The following is a 23,505-nucleotide window of genomic DNA, read 5'->3' on the forward strand; positions in this document are numbered from 1 at the left end:
AAGGATAAAGAATCATACAATATGTTTCCACTCCTGCACAGACGAGTTGTGTCTCTCTAAGACTCTGTAGTTGTGTTGGGACACAATGCTGACTGAAAAAGAACAAATCTGTCGATTACAAAGCTATTTGTGATATCTCACTAACAAACATATCGCACAGGAAAATTCCTTCAACATGCCATTTAAATTTGAATTTTAAACGAAACACGATTTAATTGCCGTGCCTTGGCTTTGAACTTTCAGCAATGACATAAATGTTTCCCTTTCAACAGGGGACTCTGCTGGACTTGTTGCTAATATGACTGTGAGTATTTTTTTTTAATTTCTTACCAAAATGTACTGTGAGGAAAATAATTATTGATCCCTGCTGAAATGGACTGCCTTTTTATGGTAGTTTTTTCTTGACCCACTTCTTTGTTACCTTGGTGGTATTTTTGGGTCACTGTCGTGCTGGAACACCCATCTACGATTCATCTTCGTGGTTAAGGTTTTACAGTATATGACACCATCCGTTGATAGTCATTTTATATTTCTTCCATTTCTTAAAACTTAACACCAAGTGTTGTTACCCTCTCACAAAACCTTTTCTTAATGGTCTTAGAGCCCATTCATTACATTTTTGTGCAGGCTTACAATCTCGTCCCTCACATCCTTTGACATATCTTTGGTCAAAGGATGTGAGAAACATGATGTTGGAAAGGAAGAAACTGATTCCCTGGAGAAATGTGTTGCATATAACAAGTCGAGAGTTATATGTAGTTATTTGTAGTCAAGTTGAGAGTTGAAGTAGCTGTAAGTGATTGACACAGTTAATTAATGGAAGCCAGAATTCTGGCTGGGTTATAGGCAAGCCAATACTTATTTCACTCAATGGTGAACAAATCATGTTATAATTTTTATGTCATTTCTTTCTTGTTTTTTTTGTGGGGGGAGGGCGGGGTTTTTTGCAAAGGCACATCAGCTCCATGTTCACAGACGGAAAATGAAGCATATCAAGAAAAGAACACTGTCCCAACTGTGAAACACGGGGGAGGCTCGGTTGTGTTCTGGGGCTGCTTTGCTGCATCTGGCACAGGGTGTCTTGGATCTGTGCAGGTACAATGAAGTCTCAAGACTATCAAGGGATTTTGGAGAGAAATGTGCTGGCCAGTGTCAGAAAGCTTGGTCTCAGTCGCAGGAAAATGACCCGAAACACAGCTTAAAACACCCAAGAATGGCTGAGAGGGAAACACTGGACCATTTAAAAGTGGCCTTCTCTGAGCCCTCACCTCAATCCTATTGAGCATCTTTGGAAGGAGCTGAAACATGCAGTCTGGGAAAGGTGCCCTTTAAACCAGAAACAGCTGGAGCAGTTTGCACATGACTGGTCCAAAATACCTGCTGAGGGGTGCAGAAGTCTCATGTTGTGTGTACCATCATTTTTGTCCAGGCCTGTTTCATGCATTTTTTAAAAATAATTCATTTGAAGCTTGGTTGAAAAGCAATGTCTGACTTTCATTGGTTAGGATTTATAGAATTCTCATTTATTATTACTTTTGTCAGATTAAAGTTATTTCTGTGACCATTGTTAGTTTTTCTTTCATTGACCGAAGGGTACCAACAAGTTTGTCCACGTCTGTATGCAACAAAAATGTTCCAGGATTGGATCACGAATGAGTGTCTTTCATGATTTCAGTGTAAGAAGCCAGACCAAAAAATCAAGCCGTACCTGAAGGCGAACCTACCAAAGCGCCTTCACTTTGCCAACAGTCGTCGCATTGAAGATGTCAGCATCCTGGTTGACACTAAATGGCTGTTTGAGAGGTATTTATGGTGCTACAGTCTTAGACATTCTCTGTAACGGTTGTAGCCATGTGCTTTAGAGTACAGGGATTCATAATGTTAGCCAGAAACAAAGTGCTTGTTCTATGGGTTTCAGACTTTTATAGTGTGTCAAACACAGTTTCCCTCAGTTTAATTTCTTCCAGAAGGGTATAAATGCTTTTCCCCATTTAATGGGCATGAAGTCATACTCTCTAAAGGTTTCTGGTACACTCTTGTAAGGCATAATATCCTGGCACTTGAGCTAAACTCTAGTGGGGTGTAATTTTGCCCCTTTATCGCTTCATGGGACTCAGTAATCATTTAGGTCTATATTCAGAAACTTATGTGATTGATTACAACTGGCAAACTCTTCTTTCCTCATAGGGATCCAGGCTCTCTCACATTCTGCTCTGGTGGTAACCACGGCTATGACAATGACTTTGAGAGCATGCATGTAAGCTATTACTCTGTTCTGTGTTTCTAAATTGGAAAAACATTTTCCCAGTAACAACACTCACTTTCTTAATCTCTATTGTAGGCCATGTTTATCAGTTACGGCCCCAAGTTTCAGAAGGAAAAAGAGATTGAGCCTTTCTCCAATACTGAACTTTACAATCTAATGTGTGGTGAGTATTTTCCCCTCTGCAAATCATCACCACTGTACACCACTCGACCGTATCCACTCAAAATCTGCTGAACATAAGACACTCATAACAACTGCATATAAATAATAATAAAAATAAATAAATTAGAGCAATCTGGGCTCCAGCAAAACCCTGAATAGTTGAAAAGAGTTTCAGCTGATTTCACAAAGAGTAAAATCAGCTGAAATTTGTAGACAAACCATTTTTGTACACAGAACGTTTAGTGCTGTTGCAGTGCCACAAAATGTTATAGGACTCTCTATATAATAATATGAGATATAATGATCTATATAATAGTGGCTGGTCTACTGTTCTGTCACTGGGACAAAAACCGCATCGTTCTTCCTGAAGTTCAGCTAATGGATGACTCTCCTTTCCAGCACCCTGGGATAGACTTTCTCGGGGAGGCAAAGGAGTGTGATCCCCCTGTAGTTGGAGCACACTCTGCCACTCAAAAGGTACCGCTGCTGATCTCCATGCAACATTGTAGACAGCCCAACAACATCCAGAGCCTTCAGGAACTCAGGGTTAACCTCATCCACCCCAGGGGCTCTGCCACCATCGAGTTGTTTACCTGCCTCAGTGACCTCATGAGTTGTCTTGCTCGTTTCCAGACTCTGGTTCCACCACGGAGTATTCCTTCTACCGCCCGACGATGTTTAAGTCAACAACTTTTAATCACCATACTTTTAGGTGTGCCAGATCTGTCGAGCATCATCCCCCACCACCTGATCCAACACGCCACCAGGTGGTAATCAGTTGACAGCTCAGCCCCTCTCTTCACCTGAGCATCATCAGTGGCCACAGATGTGTTGATACAATTACAAACTCGATCATCGACCTGCAGCCTAGGGTGTCCTGGTGCCACGTGCGCTTATGGACGCCCTTATGTTTGAACATGGTTTGTTGTGGACAAACTGTGGTTTGCACAGAAGTCCAGTAACAGGACACTGCTCAGGTTCACATCTAGCAGGCTCCCAATCACATCCCTGCAGGTCTCACTATCAGAGCCTACATGAGCATTGAGTCTCCCAGGAGGAGGACAGGGTCCCCCAGGTGGGGCGCCATCAAGCTCACCACCCAGGGACTCCAAGAATGCGGGGTACTCTAAATTGTCATTCAGCTCATAAGCATAGACGACAGTCATCCCCCCTCCTGAATGTGCAGGGAACAAAAGATCATGCAGACTGGGACCTTGTTCAGCTTGCTGTTATTCATTCCTGCATTTTGAACTACAGTACATCTTATAAGAATGTGAAGTTTATGCTTCCAAAATCCAGGGCTATGAATTCTTAAATTTAGCTGATTTAGCACAGTTAACACACAGTATTATGGTTTTTGCGTATTAGTTTCTTTGGTGATTTTTTTTTTTTTTTTGTTACTGTAAGAAAATCGTATCTTTAATCCTATAATTAAAGATATAAGTAAAGATAATGATTATGGTAATTCAACAGGAATTTGAATGACAACACGTCTGCTGCTCTGGTAATATTCAAAGTCTCCCGTATGGAATCTTTAAAAGCATCAATCAAGTGAAGAGTTATTAATTAGTGCCAGTTAACATCCAGTAGCACAACAGCCAATTGTTGATGCTTGTAATTTAACGGTTACACAGCAGACACTGATCCTTTGGCCGCAGGCATATTGGCTTCTGAGAGACAGGATAATAAGTCTGTTTGGATGTTAGGTTAGGTTTAACCCTTTAAAACTATTAGGGTTAGGAAAAGATTGTGGTTTGGGTTAAACCACAGCGCCTCACAACACCATTGATTAAGCAATGCATGTGGGAATAAAACATGTGGCCTTGTCTGTAAATATGACGTGAGAGCAGCTTTGTTGAGATTTGAATATTTGTTGCCCTGACAAGGGGAACAGACTGACTAATTGCACACATCTGGTACTCAACAAACAGCCGTCATCAGGGGCACAAAAATAAATTCATGTTTGTTTAATGCAGATGTCCTCGAGGTTTCTCCTTCCAGCAATAATGGAACTCACGGCAGCATGAATCACGTATTGCAGCAGCCCTACTACACACCAGTGCACCCCGCTGAACAAAGTGAGCCCGCTCAGTGTCCACTGGTCAGCCTAAACCCTGAAGACAACCTGGGATGCTCCTGTGGTGAGGTGGTGGGTACATCACTGTCACTCAAAAGCATATATATAAAATGATATGATCATTATTATTCTGTGGGAATTAAGTCTGTGGAAAGCAAAAATATGACAAGAAATACAGACTGCAGCTCAAGACTGGATGAAAGCAAACTCAAATCAAATCAAATCAAATCACTTTTATTGTCACATCACATGTGCAGGCACACTGGCACAGCACATGCGAGTGAAATTCTTGTGTGCGAGCCCCACAAGCAACAGAGATGTGCAAACACAACAACACAAACGAGCAAAATACAAGAATGGCCAACCTGAAACTAATAAATATATGTACAATATATAATAGTGTATGCATTTCTGGATGTGTATACTAAATATTTTCCTGTGTGTGTGTGTGTGTGTGTGTGTGTGTGTGTGTGTGTGTGTGTGTGTGTGTGTGTGTGTATACACATTTTTACAAATTAAATAGTTAAAAAAAAAAAATAATAATAATAATAATAAAATATATAAAAATATACAGAGTTGAATATGTGCAAAACAAGTGGCATTTATATACAGTGTGGAGTGCATAATGTTGAAGTTCCAGTAGTGAAGCTGAGGTGTCTATGACGTGTTCAGCAGTCTGATGGCCTGATGGAAGAAGCTGTCTCTCAGTCTGCTGATACGGGACCGGATGCTGCAGAACCTCCTTCCTGATGGAAGTAGTCTGAACAGTTTATGGCTGGGGTGACTGGAGTCCTTGATGATCCTCCCCGCTTTCCTCAGGCACCGCTTCCTGTAGATGTCCTGGAGGGAGGGAAGCTCACCTCCAATTATCTGTTCAGAGCACCGCACTACTCTCTGGAGAGCTTTACGGTTGTAAGCGGTGCTGTTGCCATACCAGGTGGTGATGCATCCAGTGAGGATGCTCTCAATGGCACAGTGATAGAAGGTCCTGAGGATGCGGGGGCTCATGCCGAATCTTTTCAGTCTCCTGAGAAAGAAGAGGTGCTGCTGCGCCTTCTTCACTGTTTTGTTTGTGTGTACTGACCACGTAAGATCCTCAGCCAGATGTACGCCAAGGAACCGGAAGCTGCTCACTCTCTCCACAGCAGCGCCGTTGATGGTGATGGGGGTGTGTACTTCTCTGCACCTCCGGAAGTCCACTATCAACTCCTTTGTCTTTGCGACGTTGAGGGTGAGATGGTTGTCTTGACACCAGTGGGTCAGGGCGCTGACCTCCTCCCTGTAAGCCGTCTCATCACCGTTGGTGATAAGACCCACCACTGTAGTGTCGTCCGCAAACTTCACAATGATGTTGGAGCTGTTAGTGGCTGTGCAGTCGTAGGTGTAGAGTGAGTACAGGAGAGGGCTCAGTACACACCCCTGTGGAGCACCAGTGTTCAGTGTGATGGGGGATGAGGTGATGCTGCCCAGTCTGACCACTTGGCGTCTGTCAGACAGGAAGCTAAGGATCCAGCTGCAGAGGGAGCTGCTCAGTCCTAGATCCTGCAGTTTCCTGTCCAGCTTCGAGGGAACGATGGTATTGAATGCTGAGCTGTAATCTACAAACAGCATTCTCACATACGTGTCTCTCTTCTCCAGGTGTGACAGGGCAGTGTGTAGTGTCAATGCTATGGCATCATCAGTGGACCTGTTGTGGCGGTATGCGAACTGTAGAGGGTCCAGTGAGTCGGGTAGTGCAGAGCAGATGAAGTCCCTGACCAGCTTCTCGAAGCATTTGCTTACGATGGGGGTCAGGGCTACAGGTCGCCAGTCGTTCAATGAGGAGATGGTGGAGGATTTGGGTACAGGGACGATGGTGGCCATTTTGAAGCAGGCTGGGACTACAGACAGAGAAAGGGAAAGGTTGAAGATGTGCGTGAACTTCCATGGTAACAGTCAAAGCAATAATAGTTCACAGAGCAGCTGTCTGCTTTTTTAGCAATGCACTTTCATGCAGTTGGGGAACACAAGAAAAAGCATCCAGACTTCTGGAGAAACGTTCTGAATGGGTTCTCACCTTTGGTGGATATAAAGGCATTATCCTGTTGTAGAAGCCACCAGCCTTTTTAGGGCTACTGTGATGCATCTACAATTTCCTTGTATTTCAAATCTGTTATTCACAAATTATTAGAGTCAAACTTGCTGCACCACAGCCCCTAAAGCATGATATATGGCCAACTTTTAGAAATACTTTTATCTGAATGGAAATCTGTTTTTCTATTTTCTATTTTGCCTACCACTGAATCCTGTCCGAGGTCTAGATTACTGCCAGCAGTCTACAAGTCTTGTTTCTGAGATGCTATGAAGTTACCATGAATTCAATCTTTGATGTGTTATTGTGGTTTTGGTGGAAGTGATTTATTCTTTTAAAAAACCTCAATCTGTTTTCTATGACCAATATCCAACTAGTCACCAGTGTACTTGATTTGGTCTGCATGGTTTGTTGAAAATAGAAAGCTCCCACAACCAAACCTTGAATCACTGAAAGTAAAATTCTGTTTCACTTCCTCTGAGGTGCAAATGCCAAATCATCCACCAAGTTAGTTGGTGAGATTCAAATAACCGTCTGCTGTGACTAAAGGGAGGATTTCTGGATCAGCGCTCAAACTAGAAGTCTTGCTGGACTCTCTCACCAGCTGAAACCTCAATGCTGCTGACTAAGCATCTGCAGCGCATATTTAAAAATAATAGCTTACCACAACTAAAAGCTGGTACTGTTTTGAAAGAGGTATGACAAATGTTTGGAAAAAGTAAGAAATGGAAGCTCAGCAGTCATATGGTGGAAAAATCTTTGGGTTTTACAAGAAACCAGCAATAACAACATAGTCGTGCTCTTCAAGTTTGGGTGGCAAGGCAGCTCTAGTCACAGAGTAAAGATGTGTTTTCAGACAGGATTTAAAAATGTCAAGTGTTGGAGAGATCCTGCTTTGAAGAGGCAGACTGCTCCAAAGTTTAGCAAAAGGTCCGTTCTCCTCTGTTTCAGTCTGCTTCTCGGAACAACCACAAGCAATTAATCAGCTGACCTGGGCGTTGTACTTGGAGTATTTTTTGTTAAAAGATCAGAGAAGTACGAAGGAGCTGATCCATTTAAAGACTTATGTGGCTGTCACGAGTCGGGCTGCAGCATTCTGAACAAGCTGAAGACGAAAGATCGGAGCCTGGCTTATCAACAGATCGACACGTCCATCACAAAGATATTAACCATGTCTAAGGGCTGCGATTTGTAACTGCCAGCGGCTCAGTGTACTGATATTCGCGGTAGCTGTAGCTCAGATGGTAGAGCAGGTCACCAACTGGAAGGCTGGTGCTCTGAGCCCAGTCTGCAAATATCCTTAGATATTAGAAACACTTAGAAACAGGGTAGAAAAAAAGTGCTCGTGCGAATGTACAAATTGTGTAAAGTGCTTTGAGTGGTCAGAGCAGGAACACATTATATAAGAACCAATCCCTTTACCACTACTATCTTTGAATCTTTGTTTCACCTTCCAATCATGTCAAAGTAGAAAAAAGTGTAGCAGCATTACAGGTTAGACTAAAGGAAAATGTTGTCTTCCCTCAGGATGAAACTGATATCAACAAACGACTGAATCTGAGTGCAGAGGAGGGTGAGACATTTCTACTCGCTCCCGACTCCACGATTCTCTTCTCTACTAAGATCTTTTTTTTCTGGATTTTTGATTTACATGACAATTTTCTTCAAAGGGAGATCTGATCAAACTAATCACATTGGCATGTTTTACTTGCATGCCTCCACATTTTCTGCCTTGTTAAATTCCCCTGCATCTCAATGCTGCCTGTGAAGGTTCTCGGTCACCCGGGTCATCATAGTCTAAGGAGCTTGGTAAGAAAAGCTCCTGGACTGGGTGTTTCTTGAAAATGTAAAGGGCTTAAAGAAGTCCAGGAGCTTTTCTTACCAAGCTCTTTAATTTAAATTCTGATTTGACCCCTAACTGACTGGAAAAGCATAAAAACACAGTCTTAATGAAAATGCTCTTACTGGTGCAGACATCATGAAGACAATTATTCTTCATTTCTTTTTCAGCATCCGCTGCAGAAAAGAAGCACGCGCTTTTTGGTCGACCCCGGATGCTGCAACCTGACCAAAGTTATTGCATCCTCTACCAGGAGGGATTCATCAGCGCCTATAGCCACAAAGCCCTGATGCCCCTGTGGAGCTCTTTCACCATTGACAAGCCTGTAAGTCCATTGACTGGTGATAAGATGTAATGTTTTGGGTTGTTTTTTGGGGAGGAGGGTGGTTATCTGATTACAAGTTTAGGCTTCAGATTGATATAAAAGTTCAATGTGAAGACACATAGATAATCAGTAGCTCTATAAAACTCCATCACTCTTTGAAAAATCTTATATGACAAAAAAGAATTACTGACTCACAGTGAATAAGATTTATGCAGTTTCCACATAAATCATGGATGGTGTGAACATATGAGGAGCTTGCAGCATTTGAAATTTCCGACTCATTCCAAGGGGGGGTTTAGAGGAAATGTGTCTGATTATTGTTTCCAACTATTCACTCTTATAGAATAAAAATCTGGATACACTCACCATTTTATAATTGTGATTATTTTAGGATTAGGATGAGATTTTAGCTGATGTTTCTAAAATGTGAAACTGCCCTAAACTAAATATTTAATATTTTAATGTGTGAACTATTGAATAGTTAGTTATGAACAAGTGCTAAGTGCACACTAGTAGTCCTCTAAAGACATCCAAATTTAATTATGTATTTACCATCTCAACACATAATTTGGCGGGTAGTTATTTATTAGTTGTTGCGGCAATAATCATCACAGTCTTGACCTATCAGGTTATAAGCTGTGAATCACGTTGTTAAGTGTTACTGCTTGTTTTGTTTGGGCATATTTCTTACCTTAAACCAAAAAGGGCAAAGACACGTGTATAAAGATTTAAAATATGAAGTCAACTAATGCAATATTCAAGAAACATGATATCACTGCAGTTACATAATTGTAACCAATAACAGATGCAGAGGTGCCTCTTTGGCATCTCTTAGAAATACAGACAGCTACAACATTATACACTATATAAACGATACATGATGTATGATGCAAACAGAAAATTAAAAAGTGATCTAATAACAGAGAGAAATGTTTCATTATTTTAATGATAATGATGCACAGATTTTGTCACCTTAAAAGTGATGATTTAAACAACAGTAGAAATGCAGCGTGGATGAAGTTTGGCTAATGATCTTCCACTCGGACTGTTCAAACATGAAGCGTTGGATTTCTTCCTACCACAGTCCAGTTTGACACATACACACACACACTGTGTTTTCGTATCTTTGTGGAGACATCTAATTGACATAATGCTTTCCCTAGTTCAGGGGTGGGGAACTCCAGGCCTCGAGAGCCGGTGTCCTGCAGGTTTTAGATGTGTCCTTGAGCCAACACAGCTGAGTTTAATGGCTAAATTAGCTCCTCAACATGTCTTGAAGAGGCGCTGCTCCTTCTGTGTGAACCCTAGCATGCACAAGTTGAAAAACTGGCAAAGTAAAACCCTCACAATTTACATACATTTAAAATACATGTTCCTGAAATAGAACTGTGGGTCACTTTGTGGTTGTACTCCCTGTGCTTGGTTTGCTATAAAAGACTGAAGCAGCAAAGTGTTTGTGATAACCAGTTTTTAGACATGATTTCTATTTTTCCTTTGGCAGAAATATTTGAAAATAACTGTTAATGAAATGAAATTGTAATTGAAATGACTAAAGCATGTTTCATATTCTTGTAGAATAACCTGGACCCGTTGCCTTCAGTCACACCAGATTGTTTTCGGGCTGATGTGAGAATTTCAGCATCTCAGAGTCCCAGATGTGATCAGTACCGGTATACTGCTGCTGGAAACCTGCATTCAGCCTTTTTGTACCCACCCAGTACGTACCCATCCTCACATAAATCCTAACTGACACAACAAGCACGCTAACTGACCTCCAGTCAACCTGGAGTCAGCGTTGAGGGACCACATGAGTACTCACAGAGTCACTACCCCAGTAATGTTCTGTCTAAACATTTTCTTATAGATTATAATAAGATGGGCATTTCCATCGCAGTTACACTCTTTCCAGACTCCCCCACACATCATTCCCCACAAATGTGTCTATAAACCATTTTCCAAACTCGTCTAAACTTGGACACAACGATCAAGCACACACTGACTCACTCTTGATGTCTTGATCATTGTGTGCTGGATCCTGTTCTACAAACCAGGTTCAACAAAGTCTGAGTCTAACCATAAACCTTGATTAACTCAACTCAAGGTTTAAGAATTCGGGGGGGGGGGGGTTTACTGGAAAGGCTGACACAGTGCTCACCATGAGTGATGACTGAAACCAACAACAATGAGGTCTACAAACCATTTTAGCGCTATTATCACTCTGGACTGAGAAATGTGTCACCGTGCTGCGACTGTGGAATATACAAGTTAAGCATTTATAGGACACTCATTAATATACATGCAAATTCTAAATTATTATGGGAGCAGCACTTTACCCGTGTGACTTTTTCTAAATGTTTCATTTTATTTAGGCACCATATTTGGTTCTTCGTCCATTTAGGGTTTATGTTTTTATAAGTGCGTACATATTAGAAGTATATTTAAAAAAATAGGAAAAACACAAACTTAAAAAAAACATTTATGAATTGTTACTGACACTGTTACATTTCTGACACTGGCACAAATATAATACATTGTGTGTAACATTGTGATGATGTCCAATAAGACCAAACCTGCAGAAATCTCGAGACGAGGAGTAAAACTCAAAAACGACTTCGCTTGAACTCACAAACAAATAATCCAAAACTACAACTCACAAGGAAAGACACAGCCAACACGACAAAGAACACAGAGACTCGGACAATATGTACACACCAGGCGATTGCAGAGACAGGAAACGCCAGGGAGCACAGCTGAATCTGACAAACAAGACTACAGGAAGCAAAAACTGAACATAGGCCTGTTCCAGGGGTCGGCAACCTGCGGCTCTTTAGTCCTTCTAGTGCGGCTCCGCGTGGTTTGGGAGAATAAATTAGAAGTATTTAGCTGAAGTGTATTTCATTTATGTTAGTTCTTTTTAACTTGTAGTTCTAAATTGGAAGATTACTGTGATTTTGAAATATAAAAATAAAATTATATTTTATTATTTTTCATCGCTCAAAATAAGAGTCACACTCGCTGAAGCCGGTGTACCCGCCGAAACGCCGTGCATTTATCGAGACTTTCAACCCCAGGTAGGCCAGTTATGGATCTTCGGATCCACATTATGTCAGCAGCTGTTCTCCAGCGTTAACTATGTTACAAACAAACACCGCTCACGCCTCACAGACGACAGCGTACAGTCCTGCGTAAAGATGAAAGTGACAGCCCCGACCTGCAGACGCTGTGCGCAGAGCCCCAGTGTCCCAGGCTCCTCCCTGAAAAGAGTGTCAGTTGCACGAAGGGACCAGTTGATCAAATCCATAATTCCTCTTTAGGCTTTAGAGAGCAAGAATGAGACAGAGGCTTTCTGAGGCTTAGAGATTTACAATAGTAAAACTGCTTTATGGTCATAAAACAAACAAATCTACATATTTACAATTTCTAGTCTGAAAATGTCTAAAAATGCTTTAAACTGAATTACTATAAAGTGATATAGAAAACTGTGGCAATATCCAATATATTGTTTCTATGTTTGTGCTACATTTATGATGATGTATATTTTTTAAGAAATAACACAAGTAGATCTCACTAGATGCATTTGCTGTCTAAAAATTTACTTACTTTTAGTTCCTCTATAGCTTTTAGGTGAACTGGGTATGTCACCATTTTTATACAACCAATTTCACTCATTTCAGAAACCCAACAAAAACAATATTCATCTCAGCATTTAGAACAAATCCTGAACTACACAAACCATCAACGTGTCTTTTAGACCCCATTCCTACAAAACTGCTCAAAGAAGTCCTGCCATTAATTAATGCTTCGATCTTAAATATGATCAACCTATCTCTAATAATCAGCTATGTACCACAGGCCTTCAAGCTGGCTGTAGTTAAACCTTTACTCAAAAAGCATCTCTAGACCCAGCAGTCTTAGCTAATTATAGGCCAATCTCCAACCTTCCTTTATATCAAACATCCTTGAAAGTGTCACGTTTTAGTTAACGGACTCAGGCGCAGACCGGGAATCTTTACAGAGTTAACAATCAGTTTATTGACACAACGACACCAGGTGATGCTATTTACAACATGCTGGAGGGAGGGGAGGGGGGTCCAGGGTTCCGGGGTATGTGAGGGGAAAGACGGGAACCAGACGCCCTCCAAAGGCTCTCTCTCTTCACTCCCCACACTGGGGAAACACAAATCCACTCACTTGTCCACGGGATGACAGGCAGGCAGGGAAAGGGCCGGGAAAGATCTGTACAAGGAAACTTTAGTTAGAGGCGAACAGACGGAAAGAACTCACAGATTCTGATTCACAAACTACTGAGCGACTGACGCTGATAGCTCAACGATCCAGCGACGAGTGACACAGTGCTGCTGTCTTAAATCGGCCTTGTGATCATCCCGATAGGCAGCAGGTGCGTGGGCCAGGGGCGGGAGCCCATAATGAGCACCGCCCCGGCAGGTGAGAGAGAGAGAGAGAAAACATGTTGCCTAATACAGGATCAGCTGGTGAGGCACAGGGACCATGACAGAAAGAGTAGTTGTCAAACAGCTAACAGATCATCTGCAGAGGTTTATTTGAAGAGTTTCAGTCAGGTTTCAGAGCTCATCACAGCACAGAAACAGCTTTAGTGAAGGTTACAAATGATCTTCTTATGGCCTCTGACAGTGGACTCATCTCTGTGCTTGTCCTGCTAGACCTCAGTGCAGCGTTCGATACTGTCGACCATAATATCCTATTAGAGCGATTAGAACATGCTGTAGGTGTTAAAAGGGAGTTTTTCCTCCCCACTGTCTCCAAAGTGCTGCTCATAGGGGGTCATATGATTGTTGGGTTTTCTCTGTATGTATTATTGTAGGTTCTACCTTACAATATAAAGCACCTTGAGGCGACTGTTGTTGTGATTCGGTGCTGTATAAACAATATTGAATTGAATATAATTCAGGGTTTCATCAACTTACCACAGTTTTGATGTAATGACCACAAGTATGGGAGTAGATGGGAGTGAAAAACACAATTTTCCAAGTGCAGTGGAAGTGCAGTGTCCAATGATAGTTTACTCTGCTGTTACATCAGTAACATTGATCATACAAGTGGTCAATTTAAATGTAAAAAATTAAGAGAAAGACACAAAATTCTTCAAATTAGTGTGATCGCACATGTGCTATCATGCTGCAAAGATCATACGAATGAGGAAATGAAAGAAAGATGGAATCAGTTTGTGGGTGGACAGAGAGGAACTCAACATATATTAAGAAAACCTGTTTAACAAACTCTCTTACCAAAGTAACCGACGTATACTTTATAATAGTTCTCGATACAATGTAGCTATGGCTCAGGAGGCAGAGCCCTAACAAGCTAAATACGAATGAGATGGTTGGTGGTTCCAGTGTCCATATCAAGTAATTTTTTGAGGTTATTTAATAGAAAAAAAGGACACTGTACTCATAAATGTAGACTGAATATTGTAGTCACATCTTCCAACAACTTGATGCACCTTCATTCTCAAGGAGGAGGCATCAGACCTGTTTTATCATCAGGGAAGGAAAACCCAGAGGATAGAGACAGCACTCACCTGCTAACACATGAAAACGTGTATAAACATGCTTGTTTATTCACAATATTGTCAGAATTACTTATTGTCACGAGGTTAGACATGTGACCCTCCCATTTCCAGACGGTTGAAATAAGCTGGTTTGACAACAACAGGTGGTTAAAAGCCAACATTATGCCAGCTAATGCTATGTTCTAAAACCCACACGTTCGCTCTGATAAACAGTCTGATTACATTCTCACATCCTGTGAGAGTCTGTTCAAAGAAGGTTGAAGTGGCTCTAATGTAGGGTAACAGTTAAACTGAATGGTTGTTTGATTCTCTCTGTTGGCCCTGCAACAGACTCAGGGTCACTTGTGTGCTGCCTCTCACCAGATCCTCCTGAGAATCAAGGAAAAAAGAATCTTTCCATTGAACTTTTTTGTGATTTCCTTCCTCTTTGGAGATTAAAGAGGCCACCCAAACACATGAGATATCAATGGAGAGCCCAGGATATCCTCTATTTAGTACTTGGTAGGGTGGCCCAAATAAGTCAAAAGACGTAGACCAAAAACAAATGTCCATTACACAGGACATAAATGAATAGGCTGCTTCTCAGGAGGATATGACAGCTAGGATAGGCTCCAAAACAGGAAGCCGGTAAAGCATGCAAACCCAGCACGAACTGGAGGAAAACAGGCTGATGAAGCAAGAGGGAGACATTTAGAGAAATCATTTTTTGTCTGGTCTTACTTCCACATACCAACCAGATGTACTTCTCTGTCCAGCTGAGTGTAGCAGGAAGAGGTCATTGTTTATCTGTAACAGTATCTGATACAATGTGTGAGAACTCGGTACAGCTGCAGTGAATTAATAATTGCTTAACTGCTCCGACAATGGCAGAGACTGTCACTCGGCCATCCTTATCATCATTCTCTGCAGGCCGGGGGATTAGCTCAAAGTGTTTTAGTCGAGTGATGATCTGAATCAGGTGTTTTGTTCTTAATGTTTGCATTCTTAATGCATCACTGGCATCAGAAACATATTCACCAATATATTTAGTGAAATGTGAAACTTTACATTTAGAGTTTCCAATATGTTTAGACTCATTTTCCTCTCCTTTGCCCAGAGTTTGGTTGCATGCAAGGAGTCAAAGTGAATGCAGAGCTGTCAGGAGACTGAACTATTTACAGTACAGCAAAAACTCCAAATGCCAACAAACTTTATTAGAAATGATAACAAAAAGAGCTGAAACAATGAAATGGAACTATTGAAGTGCTTTAGCTTTCTTGTTTTGCTCTAATTGGCCCAAGAACACAGTCCACAAACATTAGTTAGGTCATTATGTGGCCTTCACAAATAGACAGAACAACAACCAGGCACTGGCTTCAGTGGAAACTACATGAGTCATCCATTTCCTGAGCCAGATGCATTGACTTCTGTAAAACAGTGGTTCTCAAACTTTTCACAATAAATACCACCTCATAAAATATATGGCTCTCGAAGTACCACCCCTATGACGGACAATAAAGTACAGTAGTATAGGCCTATTTAACACCATATACAGTTTACACAAGACAATTTTCTTATATAAATGTTATTTATTTTAACTGTCATAAACAGGTTGTGACATGTGATGATAATAACACCTGTACTGCATTAAAACATTCACAGCAGGTGGGATATCCGGTCTTTTAGTGATGACCTGATGAACCCTGCTTCTGGGTCCAAACTACTCTGCATTTATCGAGGCTGTTGTCTTTTTAACATGTTTTAATACTTTGTATCTTGCTCTATTTAATCTGAACAAGTACCTAAAACAGTCAGTGATCCCTGATCCCTGTTGCAACCTGGTTCCAGCTGTAAGCATCCTTTATTCTACTGAGCTGTGAGTGAGGGTGGCTAGCGGCTGCATGTGTAGGCTTGCCACTCAAATCTGTTAAAATCACTTTAAAAATATTGTTTTCTCCCCAAAATGTCATATTCTACTTCTACTGTACACAGGAAAGCTTAAGATGATCACGATTTCACTGTTTGGTAAACATGATAATTCATGTTATTACAGAAAGGCAATTAAATATTAAGAACACTTAGCTACATCTTCTGAAATTTGGTAGTTGTGTGAAACTACTGAACCTCACGTTGTTTTACATGCAGGAGTAGGGCAACCATCATCATTACTGCAACAGAATTTCTCCAGGGATTCCTATTGAAGACTGTCTGAATTATGTCTGATGTGGTACTGCCTCTCACCTTCTGTTACCCTCTAAAAGTCCTTATTTCCTTTTGTGTTTTTGCAGATCTTAATACAACGACGGACCAGCAGTATGATGCTTTACTGATGAGTAATGTGGTACCAATGTACCCCGAGTTTAAGAGTAAGTGCAACATTAAATGTTACTGAAAAAGCTGTAATGCACAATATTATTGGAGGTTGTAAAGAAAACATGTGGCTGTGAAAAAACACCAACAAAACAACTTCATTGCTGAACATAAAATTATTGCAAAATAATACAGATCAAAAAGACATGGAAGGGAAGTTCACCTGAGTCAGAGGGTCCTAAGAACATTTTGTTAAGGTGACAGCGTGGAAGGCAGAGTGCAGCTGTTCTGACTCAGGACTCCCCAGGGGGCCACAGCTGCAGTCAGAAACCACTTTAACACGGGCCATCTCTAAAACACCGGACAATGTTTGATTTGTGGTCTGCGAGACAAAGCACTCTGTTACTTTTATTATTGTTCAGCTCATTCTCCAAAAACTCTGTTGTCTCAGGAACAAAAACACAGTCTTTAAAGTCTTTGGAGTTGGAAACCAAAGTCTCTGCTTTAATCTCTTCTGCCTCGTAGAGAGCACCAGAGAAACAATTCTTTTCATTCAGCCTTTAACGAGATCTTGTGTAGCTGCACATGAAGTCCTGGAAATCAATAAAAATCTTCTAAGAGGACAGACAAACAGAGTGTAGACTGCATGGGTTCACAGCTGGGGATCATTACAGATGATAAGACAAAGGAACAGAACTACGCACAAGTTACAAGGAAGAAAGAGAACACAACACAAAGACATGAAGATAGCACGCAGCGACAACAGACAGACAGAATACATGTACCGGTGTTACATAATTAAAATACAAAATATGAGTAACTGAAACCGTTGCATTTACCATGGTAATATTCATATGTTCGGCTATGCCCTCTCTATTTTTGGTAATTCCACGCTGGTGGAAACCCAAACAAAACACGAAAAATCTAGTTGGTATTGGTAATAGTAATAAATCACACAGCAATAGTACATTCATGTGCTCGTAAAAAGCATGATAATATGTTAAGTAATACGTTACAAAATACATTTTGGGCATATATTCTGTAATCTGTAGTGGAATACATTTTAAAGTAACCTTCCCAACACTGCAGACACGGACATACGGCTGAGGTAACAAATACACATTACATAAAAGCAAGACCCTTGGATGCATCTAGAATATAAACAGAGTAAATTAACTTAGAATACGAGCCGACTGCTGGAGGAAGTGATAATGACAAAGGTGTCATGGTCCAGGGTCGGTGACCAAGCGTTTTGACTTTATCGTTGTTCTAGTTTCTTCTGCTTTTGTATTTGTTGTTGGGTTTGGTTCTGGTGTTCAGTGTTTTAATTATCCCACCTGTGTTCTTCCCCCTCGTGGACTTTGCGTCCCTGAGTTTGTGTTTGTAAAACAGTTTGAGTTTCCTGTTTTACTTTGAAGGTCTGTGTCCCGTCGTGTTTAATTAGATTCAGCTGTGTTCCCCTCTGGTGTGTCGTTCCCTCCTTACCTTCTGTGTATTTATAGGCTGTCTCCCAATTTAGGGTCTGCAGCCTTAAAGTACGCAGCCTCAACGATCCTCAAGGGCCGCGTACTCAAAGACCGCTAAGGCCGGAAGTGCGAGGCTTGTGAAATGGGCGGTCTAGCCTCCGTTGCTGCCCAGGTTGCCTAGCAACCATGATACTAACCACTGGAAACGTGTCATACAGCTTTGTTTGACAGAAATGAAGGAGAAAATCTTTTGTTCATTTGTTTGTTTCTACATGAGCTTTGATCATTCTCTGTAAGATGAAGCTCAGCTATTGAACGACGTATATTTTAAAGGCTTTAAAACCAAGTTAGTACAAACGTCACTAATGTCACATGACTTTGCCGACATGTGGCCAACAGTAATGTTTAATGTTCTTCGTTATTAAACATTTGCACATAAATAAGTGACATAATATTCAGTACTTACTTAAAGTTTACTCTTCGGCCGCCCCTCATCCGCCGTTTTTTTCAGGCAAAATTATCCACACCCACCGCCGCGCTATGCATTCTGGGATATGTTGGGCCACGAAGTCTACACTGCCACAGCCTTAAAATTCAGGGAAATGAAGGACGCATTTGAGGGCCGCATTTCGAGCAGCCTTTGAATTGGGACAGCGTTCGGCGCGCCGCTGTGACGTAATCGGCCTTGAAATGCGGCCTTTAAGGCTGCAGACCCTGAGTTGGGATGCAGCCATAGTGTGTGCCTCCCTGTGTTCCTTGTCGCGTCGTCTGTGTAACCTGGTGTAATTTCTGCGTCTCTCTGCCATATTCGCTCCTCATGCCGTGTGTGTGGTTTCAGGTTCTTTAGTTTTCCCCAGTTTAGGTTTTGTTGCCCTTTCTGCTTTTGTACTCTGCTTTCACTACAAATAAACGCTCGCTCGCACCCCAGCCAATACCTGCATTTTGGATCCTTTTCTCACCACGCCACACGACTGCTGCAGCCATGACAAAAGGAAAATAGCAATCTTAAAATATTTCCAAAGAAACCCCCAAACAAAGACATAAGTCATTCAAAAACAAATCAATAAACAAAGAAACAAAAACAAAAGAATCTCACAACGACCACGACTAAGAAAAAACGACATTTCCTCCTTTTGTGCCTTCACTTCTCTATCTTCTCTTCTTTTTCAGGGATCTGGGACTATTTCCACAACACACTGCTTAAGAAATATGCCTCCATTTACAATGGCATGAATGTGGTATTGGGTCCAGTGTTTGATTACAACTATGACGGACAATTTGACACTCCAGAGCAGATCCAGCAGTAAGTTTTATTTCTAGTCCAATGATAATATTTTCTTTTGAAAATTCCATCAATATAGACTGAGTTGTGATATTGTGCAAATATCTTAATGCTTTTTAACAAAAAGACCAAAACCAACTGGCCTGGTGCTAACCCACACTATCCATCCCAAATAAGTAAAGAAATTAAATGGGAACTCTGTCTTTTTTACCCTTTTCCACAAAATTAGAAATGAGAGCGAATCTGAGGGAGGACAGTAAAAACGGTGTGTGTTTCTGAACAAAGATGCTGAAAGGTTTTAACCCTCGTGTTGTGTTCGCTTCTCAGGAACACCAATTTGACCCGGGGCATGTTTACTTATCTAAAAGTGTCAGAAACCAAAAGAATCCCATTAAACACGGTTTATCTCGTCATTAACTCCATTACTCACCATTCCAATCAACATTTGGTGTAATGGTGTTCTTCACACAGATCATGGTTCAATCAGGATAATTCCCTTGTTTTTCATTTAAAAAAATGCATTTTAAAACTTTTTGATGTACGTTGTAATTATATTATTAGGTTATTGTTTTTGGTAGTTTTGGTTTTCTTTAGTTCTTCCTGATTGTAGTCCTTCCTCCCTTAGTAGTTATCTTAGCCTGTGTTTAGTCTCTGTTCCCTGTATCCCACCTTTCATGTCTAGTCACCCATGTCGCTGTGTTCCCTATGTCTCCCCAGTTACTGTGTTAAGCTTGTGTGTCCTGAGTCTGTGTGTTTCCTGTTTTATTTTGATAGTCCACGTCCTGTGCGCAGTGTGTCTGGTTTTGCTTCCCCGTGTCTCGTTAGGTCTGATTTGGCCCAGCTGTGTTACCACCTGTTCCCCATCCTCTCGTTGTCCTGCTTGTGTATGTAGGTCCTGTGTTGTACCCACTCTTTGCTGTGTGTCTCAGGATTATATTGGAACTTGTTAAAGTCTTGTGCTCTGGCTTCTTTGTTACTAGTTCTGTTTCCAAGTTTAGTTTCCAGTTGTTACGCTCTGTTTCCTGTATTTTGGCACCCGAGTTTTCACAGCTCAATAAAAGCTGCCTCTTTTAGTTCATCCCTCTGCGTTCCAAGTCGTGTGTTTGTGTCCTACATTCTGCCTGCCACAGCACAAACATGACAGTTTGTATTGAAACGAAACTTTATTGAAGCGCTGTTTTTGATCTAGAAATGAACAAAATAAGAGATTAGCAATATGATCGCAGTATGTGTCCGTGTCTCCACCAGTGTTGGTCAAGTTACTTGAAAAAAGTAATCAGTTACTAATTACTGATTACTTCCCCCAAAAAGTAATCCCATTACTTTACTGATTTTTAAAAGTAATTAATTACTTAGTTACTTAGTTACTTTTTAAAAGCACGATTTACAACCTTAAGGGGTGATAAAGTGATAGATCTTTCAGCCCAATTCTACTTTTTCTGCATAATCATCATACAAAATGTAATCAGATGGAAAAGTCTCTTTTTAAAACTTGTTTTATTAGTTTTAATCTTTTAACTTTATGCATCAAGCAAAGATTTAATTATCTGCAACATTCTCTGACTGGAAGAAATTAGTTTAACATTGAAACCTATTTTCTGCACATTCAGATGCTTGAATAAAATATTTTAAATGTTCCTGAAATGCTCTCGGTGTGGGTCTTACCTGATAAACCTTGGTTCATTGAAAGGCAGGCAAAAGCAAATAGTAACTGAAAGGGATGAGTGGTTTCAGTAGAGGGAGACACATCAGCTCTGCCTGTGAAGATCGATACTGTTAACTGAGGTCCAGGTGAGAAGAATCCGTGATTGTTGTTCTTGACTGCAACAGTCTCATTTGTTGGAGGCACACAGAAAAACTTTGGTGGAATGTGAATTTCCAAATGGGAATCCAGACGGAGAATCTGCAAATAAGAATAGAACAAATAAGTCCTTTCCTTTCAAGGAAGACACACCGGAGCTGGTAAGAGCAGCCAGATGATCCCACGGTCCTCAGGTTAGATGAGTTCCACACAAGCAGGGTTCCAAGATGAAATCCACACTCATACCTGGAGAGATCAGAGACAATATCAGTTAAAGACTGAAGAACACTAATACGAGCATGTAACAAAGGAGGTCTGACAATCACCATGTGGTGATGTGATCTTGTTGGGGAGTGTGACACCACAAAATACAGACTTGACTCAGACACCGTATGGGATGGATATAACAAAGACGGCTTGATAAGGAAACCACAGAGCAGAGCCTCTGTTCTGTCGGTTAACTGATCCTGGGCATTGATAACGTGCTGGTGGTAATTCAGCAGCTGGGAAAATGTTTCTTCAAACAATGTTTCTTTCCTTGCTTATGGGTAATAGGTTAAATGAGATAAGACCCACCCTGATAGATCATAACAGTAAAGTATTTGTTTTTCCAGCCATCATCCGTCCATCGTTCTGGTGTTCAGGCACTCTACACTGACTTGCTGCAAAGGAAAAAACAGTGCTGCTATGTTCAACTTATGTATTTATTTATTTTAATTTGTGCATTTTTTAAGCTTGAGCACCTGCCCCCCATATGTGTATGGCTGTGCCTACTGGAGTTTATTAAAGACGTGCTTTTGGTGTAGCTGGCTTTCAGAGCATTTTCAGGCATCTAAGAAATGGTAATAAGTTGATAGCTTAGCATTCCAAACTGACATGACAGCACCCTAAATGCTAACGAGGCTTCAAAATGACTTCACAAACTAATGGGTGTTGTCATGGCAACTAAAGCTACAACCACGTTTAGTTATAGTTTAGGTGTAAATAAATAAATCAATTCAATTTTATTTAAACAGCGCCAAATCACAACAACAGTCACCTCAAGGTGCTTTATATTGCAAGGTAGACGCTACAATAATACATGCAGAGAAAAACTCAACAATCCTATGACCCCCTATGAGCAGCACTTTGGCGACAGTGGGAAGGAAAAACTCCCTTTTAACAGGAAGAAACCTCCAGCAGAACCAGGCTCAGGGAGGGGCGGGGCCATAAAAAAATAATAGACTTAATTAAACAGTCACAACAAATGAAAATGACAGTAAAAGTAACACAGCTTCTTGTTTGATCTCTTTTATTTTTTCCTTATGACTTATCATTCTTCATCTTTTGATCTATAATATACATGTCAATATTTTCAGTGACTCGGATATTAATTTCCAACAGCATCAGTAACTTAGAAATAGCATAACCATGAGTTACATATAATGTAACTTAAAGTTACATTATATGTAACTTAGGATAAAACTGCAAACATAGCGTATATTGCAGTGGACTACATACTGTCAAGGCTCGGCTGTGTGGCAGGCAGGAGGAGGACCCAAACGCAAAACTCACAGACACGGGGATGAACTCAAAATCACAGCTTTAATGCTGGAATGGCCGAACATAGGAAATACAAAACTAAACTGGGAAAAGTAAACTAACATACGCGAAGAGACACAGGGAGATCCACACAACATGAGGGACGACGTCACGCTGAACAGAGGGAGACGCAGACAGAAATACACAGAGGGTTAACGAGGGGAGTGGGAACACACGGGGAACACAGGTGACACTGATAACCATAACGAGACAGGGCGGGGTGAACTGAACACTGACGGGAGAGGTGAAACAAGGAGCACAGAGGTTCAGACAGGAGGAGAGAGAGCACGAGTAGAACACCAACGTAACAGGCAGGGGAAACACGGAATAAACACGAAAGGGGACGAGGGCTCATAAATACATAGAGGGCACACAGGGGGAAGAGAGAGCACGGGGAGAACTTAGACATGATGGGCAGGGGAAGCATGGAATAAAACATAAGGAGAGACGAGGGCTCACAGATACACAGAGGGGCACACAGGGAGACATGAAGGGCAAGGGATCAAAACTAGAAGCCATGGAATAAATCACACAAGTACAATAATACGAAAATCACAAAGAACTAAAAACGCTGGGTCAGGAGACCCAGGACCGTGACACATACAGTAAGCGCCTGACGGCCTAATAGGTTTTCTTGCAGTAACACCATCTACTCGTTCTGCAGTAGGATTTTGTGTTTGTTGTTCATAGATCAGGCTTGTATCTGAGACCAGGAGTTCAACTGTAATTTAAATGGAATTCAGTAATCCTGTGTGACCACCACATCTGCACCAACAGAGCTCCTCTGTGTCACA

The 23,505-nt window shown here is 41.2% G+C and overlaps 1 protein-coding gene across 1 annotated transcript in view; it reads left to right on the forward strand.

Annotated features, from left to right (window-relative positions):
* LOC146682385 (venom phosphodiesterase CdcPDE) overlaps nucleotides 1–23,505 on the forward strand; it is a 41,556-nt gene that overhangs the window by 16,074 nt on the left and 1,977 nt on the right. The window contains exons 14-23 of the mRNA XM_085445324.1: nucleotides 273–304; nucleotides 1,676–1,803; nucleotides 2,188–2,257; nucleotides 2,342–2,429; nucleotides 4,405–4,577; nucleotides 8,104–8,149; nucleotides 8,587–8,741; nucleotides 10,317–10,458; nucleotides 16,560–16,637; nucleotides 19,218–19,350. Coding sequence (XP_085301450.1) covers nucleotides 273–304; nucleotides 1,676–1,803; nucleotides 2,188–2,257; nucleotides 2,342–2,429; nucleotides 4,405–4,577; nucleotides 8,104–8,149; nucleotides 8,587–8,741; nucleotides 10,317–10,458; nucleotides 16,560–16,637; nucleotides 19,218–19,350 — 1,045 coding nt within the window. The remainder of the gene's footprint in view (nucleotides 1–272; nucleotides 305–1,675; nucleotides 1,804–2,187; nucleotides 2,258–2,341; nucleotides 2,430–4,404; nucleotides 4,578–8,103; nucleotides 8,150–8,586; nucleotides 8,742–10,316; nucleotides 10,459–16,559; nucleotides 16,638–19,217; nucleotides 19,351–23,505) is intronic.

Source organism: Copadichromis virginalis, linkage group LG22 (genome assembly GCF_057382275.1).
Source record: "Copadichromis virginalis isolate Kocher_CV1m ecotype Utaka linkage group LG22, C_Virginalis_male_GT1.1, whole genome shotgun sequence".
In the NCBI taxonomy this organism is placed as follows: domain Eukaryota; kingdom Metazoa; phylum Chordata; class Actinopteri; order Cichliformes; family Cichlidae; genus Copadichromis; species Copadichromis virginalis.